The sequence below is a fragment of the Anas platyrhynchos genome, chromosome 19 (assembly GCF_047663525.1).
Source record: "Anas platyrhynchos isolate ZD024472 breed Pekin duck chromosome 19, IASCAAS_PekinDuck_T2T, whole genome shotgun sequence".
NCBI classification, from domain to species: Eukaryota; Metazoa; Chordata; class Aves; order Anseriformes; family Anatidae; genus Anas; species Anas platyrhynchos.
Window position 1 is genome coordinate 6,346,258 of NC_092605.1, and position 19,483 is coordinate 6,365,740.

General features: G+C 36.3%; 1 protein-coding gene and 1 long non-coding RNA gene across 4 annotated transcripts; one reads left to right on the forward strand and one right to left on the reverse strand.

Moving 5' to 3' along the window:
- Nucleotides 1-17,518, forward strand: ATAD5 (ATPase family AAA domain containing 5). 3 transcript variants are annotated; one of them, XM_038165399.2, is made up of 23 exons: nt 1-266; nt 827-2,616; nt 2,931-3,018; nt 3,513-3,677; nt 4,204-4,342; nt 4,865-4,949; nt 5,353-5,534; nt 6,329-6,486; nt 6,828-6,981; nt 7,240-7,533; nt 7,727-7,823; nt 8,662-8,744; nt 8,852-8,997; nt 9,113-9,263; nt 9,664-9,834; nt 10,440-10,573; nt 11,371-11,464; nt 11,678-11,742; nt 12,639-12,819; nt 13,526-13,713; nt 14,012-14,826; nt 15,744-15,908; nt 16,107-17,518. In XM_038165399.2, the coding sequence occupies exons 1-23, from the start codon at nt 207-209 to the stop codon at nt 16,183-16,185; spliced, it is 5,484 nt and encodes a 1,827-aa protein (XP_038021327.2). In that variant the 5' UTR covers nt 1-206; the 3' UTR covers nt 16,186-17,518. The 3 variants fall into 3 exon arrangements, with proteins under 3 accessions (XP_038021327.2, XP_038021326.2, XP_027327208.3); XM_038165398.2 differs by having other exon boundaries at nt 3-266; nt 14,009-14,826; XM_027471407.3 differs by having other exon boundaries at nt 4-266; nt 10,458-10,573; nt 14,009-14,826.
- On the reverse strand, nt 430-5,366 carry LOC139999052 (uncharacterized). Its single transcript, XR_011804063.1, has 3 exons — nt 5,229-5,366; nt 3,610-3,648; nt 430-635 (listed from the first exon to the last, which is right to left on the reverse strand). It is a non-coding gene; the product is annotated as an uncharacterized lncRNA (long non-coding RNA).
- Nucleotides 17,519-19,483: the final 1,965 nt, after the last annotated feature.

Consider the following 19,483-nt stretch of genomic DNA (forward strand, 5'->3'; position numbering starts at 1 on the left):
CGAGCGGGCGGCGGTTGGCCGCCGGGCGGGGTCACGTGGCGCGGGGCGGGGCCGCCGCCTTCCGCGCGGGTCGCTCCGAAGCGCTGCCCGCCCGCCCGCGCTTTTCTGCCCGCCCGGCTCCCGCGGCCGCCATCGGCCCGGCCCCGCCGCCCCATGGCAACGGCGCGCGCCTGAGGCCCGGCCCCGAGGGGGCTCCGCGCCCCGCCATGGTGGGCAGGCTGGCACTGGCCGCCGCCTCGCTCCCCGACAAGGACGGCGACGGGCAGGTGGGGCTGGGGGCGGCCGGGCCCGGCCGGGGGAGGCGGGGAGCCGGCGGCTGGGAGGGTGGGGGGGTGCCGGGGGGTGCCGGGGGGTGACAGCCTGAGGGCTCCGCGCGGCCCTTGCGGACGCCCTCTGGGTGCCTTCAGTTTCTGAGGCGCTCAGTGTAAGGGGCCTTCCAGGGCAGGTGTGGTACCTGGGGGCTGGTGGCATCGCCGCCCCTGCTGTGTTCGAGGCTGGACGTGGTGCCTGGGGACATGGCTCAGGGGTGGCGTTGTGGTAGCGATGGTTGCAGCAGCTGATGGTGAAGGTCTCATCCAGCCTTAATGATTCTGTGACCTCTGACGTAGCAGCTCCTGTATTTCAGGCTGGAATAGCTTTTGAAAATGGAGATATAGTTGATGTGCACACAGTCATAGGGGGCTGACATGGGTTCTTTGAGTTCTTTGTCCTCCAAAAATGTCCTAGTATCACAGATGTGTGCTGCAGATTCTGTACTGCTCTATGTAATCTTACAGCATCTTAGCTTTTAAAAACTAAGATTAATATCAAACTTTTTTTTTTGTAGCCATGCAAGAAACGTCGAGAGGAAGATGCTTCTGTCAAAACAATCACAAGGTATTTCTCACCGTTGGCAAAAACAGGGGATAAAGCGTTGTCACCGCCAAAACCCAACAATATACTGGATTATTTTAAAAAGACATCTGTACCTGAGAAAGCTACGGTACCAGCTGTAGCTGGAGAAAATAAAGCACATTTTGATGGTGATGATAAAGACTGCAAATCACATCGTAAACCACCTTCAAAGCTGAAGAGGAAAAGGAAGAGAGTTAACTTAAATAAACTGAGAGAGATAAAAGAACCTGAGAATGAAGGTCCAATAGAAACTAATTGCGATGACAACAGAGAAACAACAGAGATAAAACAAGATAGTGATGATTTCATTGCTACCTGTACTTTAGTTGACCAAAACCGTGTAGGAGAATCAGCTGAAGATAATATACAAGGTGAGAACTTCTCAGATGCAGACGTCTATGGAAAAAGTGTGAAGAAAGCTGGCTTTGAAATAAATGCAGTAAAAAACAGGGTAAGAAAGTCGAGGAAAAGGAAGCACAAAGTATATGTGGATTTGTCTGAAAGTCTTTCATTTGAAAACCAGCTGAATGAAGAGTGTAAAAAGGAAACTAAAGACAACAAAATGGTATCTCCTGAAATAGTGGAGTGTGATGCTATTACTATTAGTGACTCGAGCTTTGACACGCATACAGATAAGGCATCACAGGTAAATAGCAGTACAATAACAGTGTCATTTGAGGACTTCTTGAGGAGTCAAGGAGAACATAACGTAGATCATCTTGAAGAAGGCACAAAGCCAATGCTGGATGATTCCGTTACAGCAACTGAAATGGACAGAAGTGGTAGTACTAGTGACCCTGAAAAGGGTGAGGAATCTCAACAGGTACCGCTTAGGACAGTAACTGTCCTTGCACAAGTTCATTCCGTTCCCCCAAAATTAGCTTCTTTAAATAGGGAGCAAAAAGGTTCTATGAAAATAGCTTCAATTTTTTTGAAGCAGAAAGGATGTATAGGAGAAAAAGAAAGTAGCCCACCTCTTTTGGAAAGTGAACAAACTGAACAAGTTACTCAGAAAAGAAAATCCAATGTTGTCATTGAGGAAGAGGAATTGGAGTTAGCTGTACTAGAGACAACAGGATCAGATCCTTTGAAGACAAAATCTGCTCTGGAAGAGAGGCATCAGTTTATGAAAGCATTCAGACAACCAACATCAGATGTAATAAAAAGTGGAGTTAAAAAGGCACCTGGAAAATCAAAACAAGTAACTGGAAAATCTTCAAAAGATAAAAAAGGATCTGAAGGTGACATTGGTTCAAATACGGAATTAGAAAGTGGAGTACCAGAAGATTGTGTGGATAAACATATGCATTCTTGTTCTGAAAACCATAGAACTAAAACCAGAAGACCTAAAAAGTTTCAGAAAAAGGGAAACAGAAGAAGAAAGGCTTTGGAAGCAAAGGAAAAATGTGTCTTAAATACTAGTGATTACAATGAAGAAAAGGATTCAGGAGCTAATCTTCAAACAAAGGAAAACAACTTGGATGTAAGAATTTCATCAAGTCCAAAAGTGAACAAGTTGAGGAGGAGTTTGAGACAGAAGAAAGCTGACACATCCAAAACTGCTACACCTAAAAAAAACAGAATTAGAAATGCCTCTTCTGAAGATGAAAGTGTCTGTCCTTTACAGACTTCCACACCAAAAACAAGCAAGCAATCCTTGAAAAAGAACATGTATAAGGCTGAGGTGATTACAGTGCCCTCTGATGCAAACAGTCCAATAAGGTAAACATTTTAGAATATAGTCTGGCTTTTTGTGCTTTTTTGTTTTCCTGAGTATTGTAAGAGAGCGACAATTGTGAGTTAACTGTAATGCAGCTCCATGAATGCTGACTGTGTTGGCTAATAATACAGAAGAACCAAAGTTGACTATAAACGTGCTTGTAGTGAAGACTTGGGGGAGAAGGGGGACACTAGCTGTTGGGGGTTTGCTTATGTTTGCAGGACTACATTTCTGAAGTCTTTTGAAACTGCTGTTTTAGAGTAACATTCCTTTCATTAAAAAGTCATAACAGCACCTAATGCTTTTCCCTAATTAGAATGAGGTTTACGCGGATCAGTGCAACTCTGAAATCAAATAAAGGTGAAGCAATGAAAAATGAAGAGTTAAACTCGAAAAATATAAAGGTAATGTATGTAACAGTTTGTTTCAGTATCTTGTAATTTACTACATGCAAAGTAATTTTTAACATCCAGTATTGCATAATAGTCTAGTGTAATGAAGTACGACAATTCTTAGAAGCCCAGTGGAAAGCGAATATTACTGTGATTTACTGCTTTTCATAACTGAAAAGAGAAATCTGAAAAAACAGTATGCTCACATTCTGCAGCTTCTCAAGATGGGACTTCATGTTTTGGGTGCAGCAGAACAGCTGATGCTTAAGAAAATCACTGCCTGTATTTCACTTGTTCTATAAACAAATTGGAGGATCCCCTTGTAGGGCTCCCTTTTGAAAAGTATTGATATCCTCTTAGTTTATTCCTCCTTTCCATTCTTTCACTTTCGTACTGTTACAAATTTTGATTAGAAATCATGTGCTTTTGGGCATGAAAGATAACATTATTACTTAAAGATATTGCTATTAATTGCTAGATATTCTGATTGTTTTATATTTTAATAGATAAGCTCTACTTCTAAAAACATATCCAAAGCAAAACAGCTGGTTGAGAAAGCAAAAGCTATACGGCATAATAGATCAAAGGTCAACGAAGACCCACCGACTCCTGTGAGGCGCTCATCTCGACAGCAAGCTCTAGCTGAAAAGAAACAATTACAAGAAAACGAAGTAAGCCTCTGTACTTTGTAGTGGGGGAAAATATTCTCAGGTTTTTACAACTCATGTAAGCAGCAAAAATGTTTCTTGCAAACGTTTCTTCTAAAGTATCAAATAAGGTAGATAGTGATAAAATGGTCCAGGGGATGTCAAATAGGTAATGCAACTGCTGGACTTGGACTGGAAAGCTCATCCTAATGCAGTTCTATAAAATGCACCAGATGGGCATGCTTCAGAAGTGACTGCCTCTCTTACCTAATGGACAGCAACCTGTCTGTTTCAGGTGTGTATGTTGCAGACATCTAAACTTAGATTAGAGTAATTCTGGCCTTTGTTTATATATTGGGTATCTTATTCTATATGCTGCTTCTGTGGAAGCAACGCTAACAAAATTGCTGCATAATCTACAAATGCTATTTAGTAACTTCTAAGCTCTCCAATGCATTTCTTCACTTTCCTCAGTACCAATCAGTAAATTGTAACCTTAATGAAGGAAGAAAAATTGTTTCCCTTATTAATTTCTCTGCTTTCCATCTAGAAACCAGCAATAATTATACAGTCAAGCCTGAGTAATGCCACTACTACAATGCAGGACATGAAGCAAAAGAATCTTCGGAGCTTAAATGATGTCTTGGGGAAAAAGTCTAGAAATGTGAAGGCTTCTAAGAACTCAAAAGGTAATTGGGTTTTATTAAATCTGTTTTATGACATTTATTGCCTATTTTTATTTTATAAATCTGCCTTTGTAGTACATTCGACTTTTGATTTATATAATATTCCAATATACACTTCTTATTTTTATGATCTAAGTAACCTCTGCACTGTTCACTCACAAGCACTGCTTTGTCTTTTTTTTTTTTTTTTTTCCCCCCTTCCAGGGAAAATTGTATTTATTTTAAAACCTAGTGAGATATAACTGCCAATAGCATACTGTGCTTTGTCTTCCACAATTTTAAGGATTTTTTTAATACAGTGATAAAATAACTAGAAATATAGCTCTAACGAATTGTGATAAAATACTAATCTTTTCCTTTACTCATCTTTTTCCATAAGAAAAAGGAGTTTTTCTTATGTTATTAAATTGAATGTATAGATAGTAAACACGGAAGCCAAGTTACAATTGAGACATTATGAGAGAAATAGACTTGTACAACAGCACTAACCTAATAATGATTTTTTGCTGTCCTTTTTTTCTGAAGGAAAACTGGCATATCCATCTTCAGTCCTAGCCAAAAATGCTCAAAAATCTGCAGATGAACCAATTGTGATTTTTGATGAAAGCAGGTCAGTTTTCAAAATTGCAGTTGTTTAAGAACCAAAATATATTTCAAGGTGACCCTAATGTTTTCTCATGCTACAAAGTTAAATGCTTATTGATATGTGATACAATAAGAGCAATTTTATTGAGAGTTGGTTCCTGAACCAGTTGAACCATTTTAGATGGCTGAAAATCTAGCTGATGACTGATGTAAAACATCCTAAATAGCATTCAAAAATAAAAATATCAAGAGATTAAATTTAGCATTAGCGATTTTTAATAACAAAATTCAAAACTTAACTTACTGCATTTAAATTAACTTTAGCAGTTCTTCCAGGCTGCATAAACTCATGCATAGAAGTGAATGTGATTGAGCCTGAGATGCCAGGTAGTCCTAATGATTTTCTTCAATTTCTGTTTTCATTAAAGCCAAGATGCGTCGGAAAATTCTCAAGATGATGATCAGTTCAGATCAAAACGTGAATTCTTGATGAGTGGTTTGCCAGAATTACTGAAAAGACAGATCGCAAAGAAAGCAGCAGCAACAGAAGCATATTCTCTTGCAAGTTCATGTTTTAAGACTGTTGTCCATGTACAGCAGAAGGATGACTGTAAGCTTTTTTTCAGTTATTGATAAATGTATTTGACTTCAAGTAAATCTTTGGGCAATCCATTCAGAAATGAAAAAAGCTTACTGTTATGACTGGAATAGTTAACGGTTCCTTCTTGTTTTGCATTGCAATAAGAAAACAAAACTTACACGCTTACAGTCAGATGCTTAATAAACAATTTTCAAGTTAAACTGATGTAAAAGTAATGTATACACTTGTGGGTAGAGATACAATGCTCTTAATGTTCAATCAAACAAGTTAGTCTTTCAAGTTCTAATTTTGAGAATAAAAATAATGTTGGACTGAATGGGCCAGAAGGCATTTCCTTCTGACAAAGACAATGCTTTGAGGGAGTGTGCTACAGTGTTTTCTGTCACACCCTTACAGAAGAACCAGAAGGCATAATAACCATTTAATGGTTCATATTTGCAAACAAACCAACTAAGAAACAAAATCCTGAGGAGTGTATCAGTCCTACAGAGACCTGGTGAAGGCAAAGGCCTTATTTATTTAGAGTTATTTAGAGTAAGCAGATGCTGGGACCAATGTACTGGAGAAATGTATGCAAAAATGTGCAGACTTGTTCTGCTTGTGGGAGGAAGAATTAGCAAAGATAAGAAGCTAATGCAGTGTAAATTAAATAAGCTTGGCTTTGATATGAGCAAACGCTATTACACCTATAGCTTTCTTTATTACTGTGGGATGGCTTTGTCTGTGGTGTACCTCTGTTTTGTTACCACGTTTTGTTTTTTTTTTAATGCTTTTTTGTTGCTTTCATTTGTTTTCTTTTTCAGGTCATCCAATGTGGAAATTGAAATCACCATTGTGTCCTCTATTAACTAAGTTAAAGAAACTGAGCACTGAGGTCACTGATGTCACAAAAATCACCATCTCACTTGGTGAATTTTCCACTGTGAAATCAGAACTGACTGGAAACTGTTCTGCACCTATGGTGAGTCATTAAAAATGAAGGGTCTTATTACAACAAAAATGAAAAGAAAATTGAAATGTGTTGCTACGTGGTATGAAATATGTTGGGGGGGGGAGGGAAAAACAAGTACAGTTTGAATCTGTATCAGTCCTGGAGGTTTGTTTGTTTGCTTGTTTATTTTCTTTTGTGGATGTGTGCACATGCACTTTACCCCTAATGTGTTGTAATGCTAGGCAATTCTCAAGGCTTTGTGTTAATCTCAGGTCTTAACAAGGTAGCTACTGATCTTACCTTAAATTATGCAAAATTGAAACCGTTATTTTACATAACGTTTTCAAGTGGCTTTTTATTTTGTATTGCAGTTTTCTGGTCACCGATCAGTTTTTCCTGATGCAGTCAGGAAAGGTTTACTAGATGAGATTGTGTCTTCTAACTCTCAATTTCCCGTGAGAAAATACCTTTATGCGTTTCTGAGAAGACAAACGGAGCAATTACTTTTTGAGAATAGTATACAAGGTTAGTAATCTACATAGGAAAAATAAAATATATAAACACCCATAAGAAGGCAAGCTGAATTTTCCAGAAATATTACAATAAATGAATGTCCTTGGAAGAAAACTGGTCCCCATGTTTTAGGTTATCTTGACCAATTTTTTTCAAATATGGCTTGAACAAATGTACAGCTGTAATGGACAGAACTTGAAATTTTAAAGAGGTGTTTTTTTCTGAGTGTTCATGTTGTTTGGCTTTGTGTTTTTTTTTTTTCCTTCATAGAAAGCAGAGTTGGTGCTGCAAATTCTGAGGTAATTCAGAAACATTCTGAGAACTGGAAGGAAACTAAGAGGAAAAGGAGAGAAACAGAAGACCACAAATCGAAAAGGAGAAAACAAGTTGAGGGTACAGAGAAGGAATTAAAATCCAGAGTTTCCAGGAACCTTACTGCTCCTGTGTCTGGAGGAAAACAAGCAGATGCAGCACAACCAACACACTTTGGGAAAAACAAGAACCAGAAACCAGATATTATAATAGAAGACAATGAATATTTATCAGAACCAAATACACTTTCAGGTAAATCTGTGTTTCCTGTCTGGTTTTCATTCTCTCCGCATTCAGGGAATATATGTCAGCTTTCTATGGTGATGGAAAAAATCCTGTCTTGTCTCAATATTTTACTAGACTTGAGTAATGGATAATACTCAAGATATCAAGAAAATGGATAATGCTTAAATTATCAATTATCACTTTTTTTTTTTCCCTGTAGGTGTTGAAAAGGAAGACGTGCTCTGGACAGAAAAGTACCAGCCTCAAGACTCCAGTGAACTTGTAGGGAACAGGAAAGAAATTGAAAGGCTACACAGGTCAGAACCGTACTTAAAATACCTCAAAATATTGTACTACTTCTTTATGTTAAAGAAACTATTAATTATTTCACACTGTGCTTGAGTAAGACTTAAAACGTATATGTTTGTGTGCTTTGACTTCAAGAAAGTTGCAGAAACAAATCAGCAGTTGGTATGGATAGTTTTTTGGTCATGGTTTCTTTTAGAGAAGTAAGTTGGTATCTTGTATAGTAAAAAATTAACACATGAGAAATACTACGTGAGGCTATGAGATAGGATACAATAATGCTTTTATACATCTAGTAAAAATCAATGGTTTTGGTCGGGTTATTTTATGCTTGCATGTTAGAGATAGGAACTTGTCAGTACTTGTCTGTGCTTTCTACAGGAATATTATGTACTATAAATATGCCCAAGCCTGATCTCGTTGCAATACATCTACTGTTGATGGTAATATAGTATTTAAATCCTTGTAATCTATTGTGGTTTTAGTTTTATCTATTTGTGTTTTTCAAATTTTCTATGGTGGTTTAAGTTCTTCTTGCGACTCTTGCACAAAACATAATGTTGCATCTTGCAATCAATGCTATGAAATGTTTTCCACAGTTTAAATGGTTTGCTAAGTGACTTGGGTTTTATACTAATCAACTAATAGAACAGAGAATGAAGAAGGAATTGGTCTTTACAAAATAATCACACCTTGCATATTTTTTTAATTGGAACAGACTCGTTAAGTTTCAAAGAGGGAGATCAGCCACATATTTTTCTTGAGTTTTGTTCTGTCTCATCTGAATTAGGTCTATTTTATTCAGCAATAATTTTTGTTGTTTTTGTTCTCTGTTCCTTCCCTTTATAGCTGGTTAAAAGAATGGAAAAAAAGAGCTGATTTGGAAGAAAAAAGAAATCAAAAAGGAGAAAAAGAGGACAAAGAACACCAAGGTGCTGATAGTTTGAAATAATATGTAGCTTCTCATTAAAGTTGGCATTACAATGACATGAGTTGATAATGATTTGAACAATATTTTCCGTTTCAAATAATTTTACAGATTCTTTAGACAGCCTTGATTTTAAAAGTAATGAATCTGATATTGAGGAAGAGATCAGCCTCTGCAATACAGTTCTGATAACTGGCCCACCGGGAGTGGGTAAAACTGCTGCAGTGTATGCTTGTGCTCAGGAGCTTGGTTTTAAGGTACGTGGAGCTTTTTTGATGGTGCTGTTTTTCCTATTTGTAATTAATGGTATAAAAACATTTGCAATACAAGAGATCTATTTAATTTATTTATTCATTTTAAATGCCATTGCAGATATTTGAAGTCAACGCCTCTTGCCAGCGCAGTGGTAGACAGGTACTGTCTCAACTAAGAGAAGCTACTCAGTCTCATCAAGTGGACAAAAAAGGCATTAATGCCCATAAGCCTTGCTTTTTTAACAGCTGTAGCAGTGCAAAGTCACCAAGTAAGTTTCATAGTTATATATGTAAGAAAAAAAAAAAAAAAAAGTAGACATCAGTTCTTTAAAGAAGATAACAAATGTCAGTTCATCTGGCCTCTAACAATAAGTGCTCTCCTGGTTAACACAACTACACACCAAATTAATGACTTTATAATGACTTTTCAAAAATGGACTTTTGATTCTCAGGTTATTTCTGTAGTGATAGATTAAATGGTATGACACTTAATAGGAAGTTGAACAGAAAGCATTCCCTGGACATACGGAAAGTAAAATATACATAAATCGTTACAGTAAAACTGTCATATGCTATAAGCAAAACTGCAATTTCCTCTACATTTGCTTGAGAACTGTCAGTTTGAGATTACATTTCAAGCTTAAGATTAATATAAAATGTATCTTGCAGAAAAAATGTATTCTCCGAAGAAAGTAATTTCACCAAGAAAACCTCCACTGTCACCAAAAGGAGCAGGATTAAAACGAAACTTGCCCCCTAAAACACTTGCAAATTATTTTAAAATGCTTTCCAAACATAAAGGTAATGATGGAACAGTAACATCTCAAGAAAAAAATAAAGGTAGGTGTCACTATTTAGTAGTTATCTTTAGAGATAGAAAAGCTCTACTGCACTATTGTATATGTGGAGAATAGAATTTATTACATTTATTACACCAGCTGCTGGCAGGAATGATGTAGTGCGTCTCTGATACACTTGCCTACATAGGAAGTAGTTGTCATTCTGTGTTAGAGGAGAGTTAACTAATGTACAGGCTATTTGAAGTTCAGTAGGCTCTCTAAAGGTGGTTTGGTTTCTTTGTGCTTTTGGGTTGTTTCTTTCTGGTATTTTATTTGAGACTTTGAATTTTAGTACTTTGAAAGACATGCTAAAATGTTTGAGACCACAAATGTTGGAAGGTATGTTTCCAAATTTTTCATGGGATCAGGTAGTCTTAAATTCAGGTTTTTAGAAATGGAATACTGTTTTTGGACAACTAGTTATTTTGAAAAAACAGTATGGAGGAGAGCACGTGAGCAAAAGAGCTGGATAGATCTGAGGCAATGGAGTCTAATCTGAAAAGGATGTTGGTGTATGTTTTCTGAAGCAGTTTATGTATAGGATGTTTTGTAAACCACTGCTTAGAGTGCATATTAAATGGTTTAAGTCCTTCATTTTCCGCTCAGTTCTTCATCAATCTGCAGGAAGTCTTCAGAGTTCATCTGAAGAAAAAGATGCTCAAATTAAGTCAACAAATAAAGAAGTAGAAGGAGGAGAACACAACAGAAAAAGCGCGACATCTCTCATACTTTTTGAAGAGGTAAAATACAGGTGAAACTTACTGATGTGAGCAATACATCCCTTTTTTGTTTAAGTAATTTAACTTTTCCTTCCTACTTGGGACTTGTAGTTGGATTGAAGTGTGAGGATTATCATCTTCTTAAAAATTAATTCAATTCCCGAGTAGTTTTATTAACCAGACTTGAATAAATTTGTTAAAAGATAACGTAACTATCTATACTGTCTATCAACAGTTGTTCACTGTTAGAACAGTTTGCAGGATTCTACTAATTCAATTTCTTTGACTGTCAAAAGTATTGTTTTTGTTTTGCACTACTTGCCTGCAATGACACTTTAAAACACGCACTGTTAGCACCTCAGTAAAGTACTTAAGCCTACATTAAATTCTTTTTTCTTTAATGTCTTACATGCAAATGTAGTTGAGTCTTAAACCAATAATGCAAAGCTACAGCCAGGAATGTTATTTCAAGAAAATAGAGGAAGTATAGCGATGTTTGCTAACTGTGGGCTGATCCTACAGATCACTGGTGCAGTTCTATTAAAAAATAATAAAAAGCTATCTGGATGTTGTTTTTTATTAAGTTATCCTGAGCAACCTGCTCTGTGTGACCTAGCTTGCGGGGAAGTGGGGAGTTGGGCAAGGTAATATCTGGAGATCCCTTCCAACCTCAGCCAGTCTCTGATTCTGTGAACTTGTGCACAAATGAAATCTGTTATTGTTCAGTCTTACTCTGTAGTTAACAGTTTGACTGCATTTACAGCTAGTAGCTATTCCTAAAGCTATTGGTATCTTGCATGTCATTGTGTTTTCTATAGGTAGATATAATATTTGATGAAGATGCAGGATTTCTAAGTGCAATAAAGACGTTCATGGCAACTGCAAAGAGACCTGTAATTCTTACTACTAATGGTGAGTAGTGCTTGCTTCTGTAATTACAGGCAGAAAAACCTACTTGAATTCAAATATTTAAATGGGAATGGTTGATCTAAAACCTAAAATTTAAGAGACTGTAGAGTATTTCAAGTATTTGATTAAAGATGCTTCAACTGTTTACTCTAATGGATAAATAAAATAATTTGTTTTGAACATATCATGACAGTTCACCAATATCTCTTTATCTAGATCCAACATTTAGCTTAATGTTTGATGGCTACTTTGAAGAAATCAACTTTAGAACTCCTTCCTTGGTAAGTCTATGCTTGGAAATGTAGATAATGTCCTACACAAGTAGCTGTCAGCTGATTTAATCTTGAAATTTCAGTGTTGGTGTAGGTTTATATCTATCAGATGGAATATATCTTTTAACAGAAGACTGTTTTGGCTGTATGCGAGAGTATGTAATATGTTTTCATATTTACACGTAGAATTTATTATTAGCCTGGAGGATTTATTTATCTTAACCATTTAGCATTTGAAAGAATTATAGAAAGAACATCTTTACCAGATCTTAGAAACTCAGGTTAGTAATCTCCTAGAAGATATCTAATAGTCTTGATCTGAAGCCTGACTGTGCCAGTATCAGTTCGTTCATTAAAAAGTAAAAGAACTAGAAATATTATTGGTTATTCCTTTAACATTATCATTGTCATCCTGTTACAGCAAATACATACTTGCAGCTATGTATTCTATAAAATAAATAAATATATGAGCATCAGAAGGAACTAGTTCTTGAGAAGGGAAACGTATTAATGCAAAAATTAAAATTCTTTTAGATAACAGAAAATGCAGATTGGAAAGAAAAAAATATTTATGGTGAATATAGTTAACACCTGCTCAACAATTACAAGAAACGAGCTGTATGCAGTTTTAGGAACATAAGCAGAATGTGTTTTGTTTTTGGTTTTTTTTTTTTTTAAGAGTTAAATTTTCTAAACTCAAATTAATTATCTGACTTGGACTATTTGGAGCTGGTACAGAATCGTGCTGAGGTTTTAATGTAACTAATTTAATAAACCCTAATCTTTTATGTTTAAAATATATATATCAAGCATAAATAGAGTAACTTCGGTTTTGCAGTACTGACTGGTAAGAGTTGTTTTCAGTGTTGTGTTTTTATTTATACATTTTTCTAACTTTGATTTAGATAAATGCTGCAAGCTATCTGCAAGCGCTGTGTTTGGCTGAGAATCTACGAACAGATGTAAAAGATTTAGCTGCTTTGTTAACCACAAATAACTGTGATATCAGACAAAGTGTTCTCTTCTTACAATTTTGGGTTAAAAGTGGAGGTGGATACTTGAAAGACAAATGTCTGGCACTTCACGGTATGTTGATTTTATTTAAAATAAAATAAAAATTAGATTTTCTATCTTAAGATGACTTTAAATCAAACCGTTCCTAAAGTGCATGAATAGATGGTAACTTTCTGTAAGATTTGTAGAGATTTAGGTGGGTGTCTTGGGTTGTCAGGATTATTTTCTTTGCTACTTCAAAACCTCTTAGCATACACAAGGGTTTATAAATTTGATTACTACTGCATCTCATCATTATCCTTTATCTCCCTGTCCTCTTATGAGTAGCAAAACTGGACAAAGCAGGGACCTAGTAGTTGTCTCCCTTCAGCTTAGAGTTTGCAGTTCTTTATAATTTATCAAGTTGTAGGTAACTTACCTAAAAGAAGCAGAATGGAAAAAGAAGAAAAAATTGACAGCTAGCAAGGAGGAGGAAACCTGAAGGATACAGGAAGAATGTCCTCAGGAAGTGTGGGTGTGATAGAGAGAGACTACTGGAGTATAAAAGGAAGAAAAGACTATTTCTAATGGCTGCTTGCAGAGAACTGAGAGTTGGGCAGATTGACGCTTAAGGAGACAAAATGGGTGTGATTAATGGGGCAATTTTTGTTGCTATATTCATTCAGAACTGCAGCAAGAGGCAACAGCTACGGTATTTGTGAAAAGAATTGAGACCAAGGGGTAATCAGTAATTTTATGATGCAGCTTTTTTCAAGTGAAGCATGTTGTCTTTGTGCAGGAGAAGATGAGACGAACAAAGCAGATCAAGTAATTAATGCTGAAAAGGCTACTGATTCAGAGATAGAAGTTTCTCAGGCTGATGCACCTCTTCAGGAGTTTCCAAAATGCGACACAGGCTGTGTAGAGACATTGCTTGGCCTTAGAAATATCCTGTTGCCTTCAGAAGATTTGTTTACATTTCTTAAGGTATTTTTGTTGATAAGCTAATACTTTGAATAATTACTAGATAATTGTGTAACTGTCACTACGAATAGTATCTTAAAAGCAAATCTTTTTGAAAAAGTTGGTTGTAGAAGTTATGGTATGATCTAGTAATAAAGCAAAATACAAACTGGGGCAGTCTGCTGCAAGCCAAATAGTCCTTTGCCTCCAAAGTATAAAGACGGGAATATGAGGTTTTCTGTAGTTTTTTTTTTTTTTTTTAACACTTGAATGCATGATTATTAAAGTTAGTAATGCTTTTTTCACAACTATTCTACAGCAGAAAATCACAACCATGGAGAAATGGGATAAATTGATACAGCTTCTCACAGAATTCCAGCTGAAGACAGTGGATTTTATATACAGTAATCTCGAACTGCTTCTTCCTTTACCAGTGTGTTATCTTTCAAACCAGTCTGAAGCCCCTAACTCCACACTTGAAAAGACTACCATAGTTTCTTCAAAAAGCAAATCTATTAACAGCTACTGCTCTGGAAAAAAATCTAAAAAGACAAAGAACAAGAAAAGGCTTGATATATTGGATGATAGTGACTTATTTGACACTGAACTGAACTATTCAGCTGAATTCTTAAGTTTGCCAGCAGATAGTTCTACATCATGTGCTGAAGTGAATAGCGAGGAAACAAAATTGATGATGAATAGCAAAGGAAAAGACTTGAAAAATAAAACCCCAGCAAATGATAAAAGATCTGCTCTTGTTTGTCAGTGTCTGAATTCACTGACTGAATTTGTGGATAACATGTCTTTCTTGGATTGTTGTGTAAACAGTAACACCAGGGAGCCACTGGAGTTCTCTAAAGATGAAGGATTTAATTGGACAAATGGCAAAATCAAAAATGGTCTTTGTGATGAATTCAGTATAGAAAATACTGATTGGTGGAGTTCCCAGAGCTGTAGTGAAATAAAGGCAGCTATTGAAGCACTCAGTTTTAAGAAATGTTCTGTTAGTATTTCCCAAAAATTGGAAACCTCCTTGAGCTCCAGTAAAACACCTGAAAGTGATCAACTTGAGGGACTTACTATGCATATCTCAAACACAAGAAATTATGTATCCTTCAATCAGTCAGCTGATCCAAGGTAAGGCTTTACAAATATTTCTGGAATACGCTGCATATGCTTGTCAAGAAAAGCATTTCAGTGTGTAGGACTGTTTCAGCTACTTTATGTACGAATTCATACAGATAGGAATGTTCTCAGTATGTCTCAGAACAACGGAGTAAGTTGTTCACCTAAGTAAGCTTAAATTAACTGCTTGGCACTTGCTATGAAAAATGACTTTGTTTGAATAACCCGACTATAACATTGTTCAGGAATGGTGACCTTAATCTGGTCTACTTCAAAACAGCATACACATCACCCCAAAAAGGAGAACAAAGGAGTGGTTTTTTCCAAGGTAGTCAGATGGACTGAAATTGGTTTTGCAAATACCAGACACTCAATTTTTCATCCAGGGCCCCTTTGTATTAAAGGTGTAGGTGTTGCCTGATGAAGACCTAACATAATTGAGCAAAGCTATTGCATTTTTGTAAGTAAGAACCAAGAGGAGTAATGTCAAAATGGATCTGTCTAATCTGTGACCAAATTTAGCTGATATATCATGAGTTATAGATTGGATCTGAGTCTGCTATTTTCCTGAACATCCAGTCACAAGATGCTTTTTATTTTGAAGACCACAGATGCGCTCAGTTGTTTGACGGATAAACTAAACGTCACATACATAACTAGATTGTGAAAACCTTGTCAGATTAGATAGTTAAGCTAAGAGCATTGGCAAAACAAACTACTGTCCTTTGTGTTTCTGCGTAAGTGCAGTTTTGAAATGCTGTGTAAGCAGCATATGATCAAAAATTGCAGGTGTCTAATCCACTGAGAAGCACACTGGTGTCAGACACCAGTATCTTTAACAGTTTTAAACCAATGGCTTTGATTTTAAAAGAACAAAATGGGGATCTTGTTCTTGAACAAGAAACAATAAAGCTTTGTTCTCATTTTAGCATTCACGAAAAAGCACAGAAGAGGTTGGCAGTCATCAGAACTATATTTTCCAGAGCTCCTTTAAACCTGGGTAACAAGCAAGCTAGCATACTTGAATATCTCCCTACTCTTCGCAGTATTTGTAGGTCTGAGAAGATTAAAGAGCAAGGAAAGACTAAAAGAAGGTAAGTTTTTTTTTAGTTTTCCTAAATCCTGCTATGTTTCAGTGTACAAGTTAGTTGTATTTTAATAAAATATTTTGTAAAAATCTTTCTAGATGAGAGAGGTGGATATTGCCTCTCTAAATAGAAGTATTTTCTACAATTTGGAAATAATTTTGCCCCCTTATAGTTACTCTTTTTTTTTTTTTTTTTTTTTTACAGGTTCTTGCATTATCTTGAAGGAATTCATCTCGAAATACCCAGACAAATTATACGCAGTCTGTCTCTAGACTTCCCTTAAAATTGCTAACACCAGAAATACATTGTGCCTAATGGTGGTTTTCTCACCATGGTTTGATTTATTATTTTTAAACACATTATTTTATTGTATATTCAGAGCCATTTGTATATTAAATTTCTATAAGTATTTAAAATAATGTATATATCTATTGTCATGATATTGCTTTTAACAACTGAAATGTTGGTGCTTGTCTAGTAAGTGCATTTAGAACATTAAATGTACAAATTAATCAGGACTTCATGCTATCTTTTTTTCTGTAATCTGTGAATCATGTAGCAAGAAGTCCTTTTTTTAAAAAACAAACAAACAAAAGACAGCTTTCACAACTTCTACAGCAAAGTTGGTTGTTTTTTTTTTTTTTTTATACCTCACTCACCCATCACCAGGAGCTGACTTGAGTAAAAGAAGCTTGTTTCTTTCAGAATTTGCATAAATGTTAAATAACACAGGGTGAGGAGGGAGCAGGGAGAGCAAGCAATAACTCTTGTGAAATGTAAATGACTGAGCAACTCCATTCACAATAACAAGTGGGTAGCAAAGTCTTTACGAAGCACTATGCCTTGATGTACATATATTTGTATACATTGGTTTCAAATTTACTCATTATTTACAGCTGATATGCATGTTGATCTTAAAAGGGTAGAGGAATGATTACTGTAGTTCATGATGGACTTGGACATTAGGCAAGACTTTGTAAATAACAATTATTCCAGTGTTACTTTTGATTTCAGTAATATTTAACTACTTCTAGTCTTGTATATTGTGTTCTATTTTTATACTTCATTTTGTATTTGGCAAGACTTCAGCCTGATTATTTGTGATTGAATCTGTTTTTATACAACAATAAATTTGTGACACTTTGCTATAGTTCTGGATATTTCTGATATTATATATGAAAAGTAATACTTTAATGTTTTTGGTCTATAATATTTATTTTTTTTTAACTGGAAGTATCTCAACCATGTTTTTTCTACCTTTTATATTGCAGTTTTACTGTTCTTCTTCCTCAATTTGAAATTTTTGCATTACAGTGCCATTCCATTTACCTCGATGTTTCTATAATAATGGGGAAGGCTATTTTCTAGTACCTTCTGTTCTCATCCTATATTTTTCATGTCTTAAAGATGTTCAGGAATGAGAAATATTTATAAAAATGGTAAATTATTTTAAGGATCTGCATTGTAGATAACCTTTATAGTTTACTCTTTCAGTAGCACAGAGAGTGAAATAAAGTGGTGCCTGTTTAAAATTTTATTGGATTGTATTGTTGCATCAATGGTCTGAGTCCTGTGAACTTCTGAAAAAAAAATAAAGTAAAAGCGTATCCATTCACTGTTTTATAAAGGCTGCTAACTAAGGCGTGGACTTGCATATACTGGAGACAGGCCCTATAATGTGTTACTTTCTATTTTAGAAAATACAGGGGAAGACATAAATTAGCAGTGGGAGACAACTTACTTCCTTTTGAAGCGAATTCTCTGGTTCTAATAATTGCCTTAGGAATTAATTTTAGAGAATGCTCAGGCTGTGGTGGTATAATAGGAGTCCAAAAGGTAAGGTGGAATTCAAGCAGTTCATTCCTTGATGAGAGGCTTCTGTGCAATTACCACAAAAAAAAAAAAAAAAAAAAAAAAAAAAAAAAAAACTCCTCAAGCTATCTTTCAAGCTAATATACTCATAACAGTTTATTTGAGCTCTGCTAAACCAGTCACTTTGCATTTCTGTGCATCAGGTATGAGCATCTTACTATTCTACTTAAGTAGTCAGAAGTTTAAACAGGGTCAGTTCAGGATTAAGAGACCAGGGGCTGAAGCAAGAACTGTGTATCTCTTGCATGTCAGAAGGCAGGTTTCTAGAAGGGGACAGGCTGGTCTTGAGGAAAAGAGAGGATTAACTGAGCCTAACCAGAAGACCTATTCCCCTGCATGTCTTCTACCTTTGAACCAAACTCTTTTCCCGCAGTAGTGTCCATCCTGCTTATTACTTCATACTGCACGTTGAGCTAGCCCATGTGTCTTATGCAGTAGGACATGCACTCATGCTTCCACAGCATTAAAGCGTAAATGTAGGGGAAAACTTCTCTTTGAAGCAGCAACCACCTTCTCTTCCACCTTATACAAAATCAGCTTCAGAAATCAGGGGAATGATACAAAGATTACCTGAAAAGAAGAGACAACCTATGCATGAGATCTACCTAAACAAAAGACTTTGCTGAAACTGGAAGTAAAAATAGAGTTTCGAAATGACTCTACATCCTATTTAAGCAGTAGTTATTATTGGGTGTACAGTAATTTCAAAAGTATGCATGTTTATTTATAAACATGTTCTTTGCTGGAATCTCAGCCAAGTTTGAAGCTTGTCTCTCTTTTTAGCATTATCCCATTATTGCTTTATAGAATACAAGTGCAAAGGAAGAGAAAAGGAAAAGGTGATGGATGAACTTAGCTAAACCATCTTGCTACATCTATTTAACACTCTTCTACACTCCCAGAGTACAGAAAAAAAGCTGCTGAGCTTTAGGTGTACCCTTGTGAATGTGTGATGCATTTATACTAATGCAGAGTAGGATGAAAGGATCCCTTTGCAAGACAGGGTTTTCACAAAGACTGAGATAGTCTGGAAATGGTGCAAGATAGTGACTAGAAGGCCTGGGAAGAATATTTATTTGCCTTACAAGTTGCAAAGGTGCACTGAAGCTGAGCTATGTGACTATGACATAGTATTTTAAAACAAAACTAGTTAATAACTAATGCTGTATTTTTTACTGTCAGGTTTGTATTTAGTCTTGAATATAAATAATTACTTGTAAATGTCAGGCATTTCCATATCTTAAAGGATTTGTAAGAACAGAAAGATTAAGCTAGCAAAAGATCTTCAAGGTATGGTTTGCAGGAAAGCTATGGGGAAAAAGAAATCCATTCTTATATTCTCATATGCAACAGCTCTTAAAGCTATAACTAGAGTAAAATGAAAAATACTTGACATTTTTAATTTTCACTTTTAGTCTATTTCACTTTTAATTAACTTTGCTGTAAATCTTTCCCTCATTTTAAAATATTGGGTCTTCTTCCTTAGATTAGGAAAGCTTCCCAGTTACGTTGACCAGTGACGTTTTGCTGTATCTTGCAAGAAGGGCATTGCCATCAGGCTTTGCAGACCCTGACGTGCTGCTCTCCCTGGCTTCTCAGTGCAGCCACCTGTTCCTGCTGGCAGCAGGCAGCTCCCGGGGGTCGTGCCGAGCCCCTGCCCGAGCCTGCCTGCGGTTCGAGCGCTGTGGCCGGCACCCGCAGCCCAGCCG

What these genes read in the sequence shown, in the direction of transcription:
- ATAD5 (XM_038165398.2), top strand. Translation starts at nt 207, where the DNA reads ATGGTGGGCAGGCTGGCACTGGCCGCCGCCTCGCTCCCCGACAAGGAC. An exon ending in AGAACCAAATACACTTTCAG is followed by an intron (nt 7,534 to 7,726) that starts GTAAATCTGTGT and finishes TTTTCCCTGTAG; the next exon opens with GTGTTGAAAAGGAAGACGTG. An exon ending in ACTTTAGAACTCCTTCCTTG is followed by an intron (nt 11,743 to 12,638) that starts GTAAGTCTATGC and finishes ACTTTGATTTAG; the next exon opens with ATAAATGCTGCAAGCTATCT.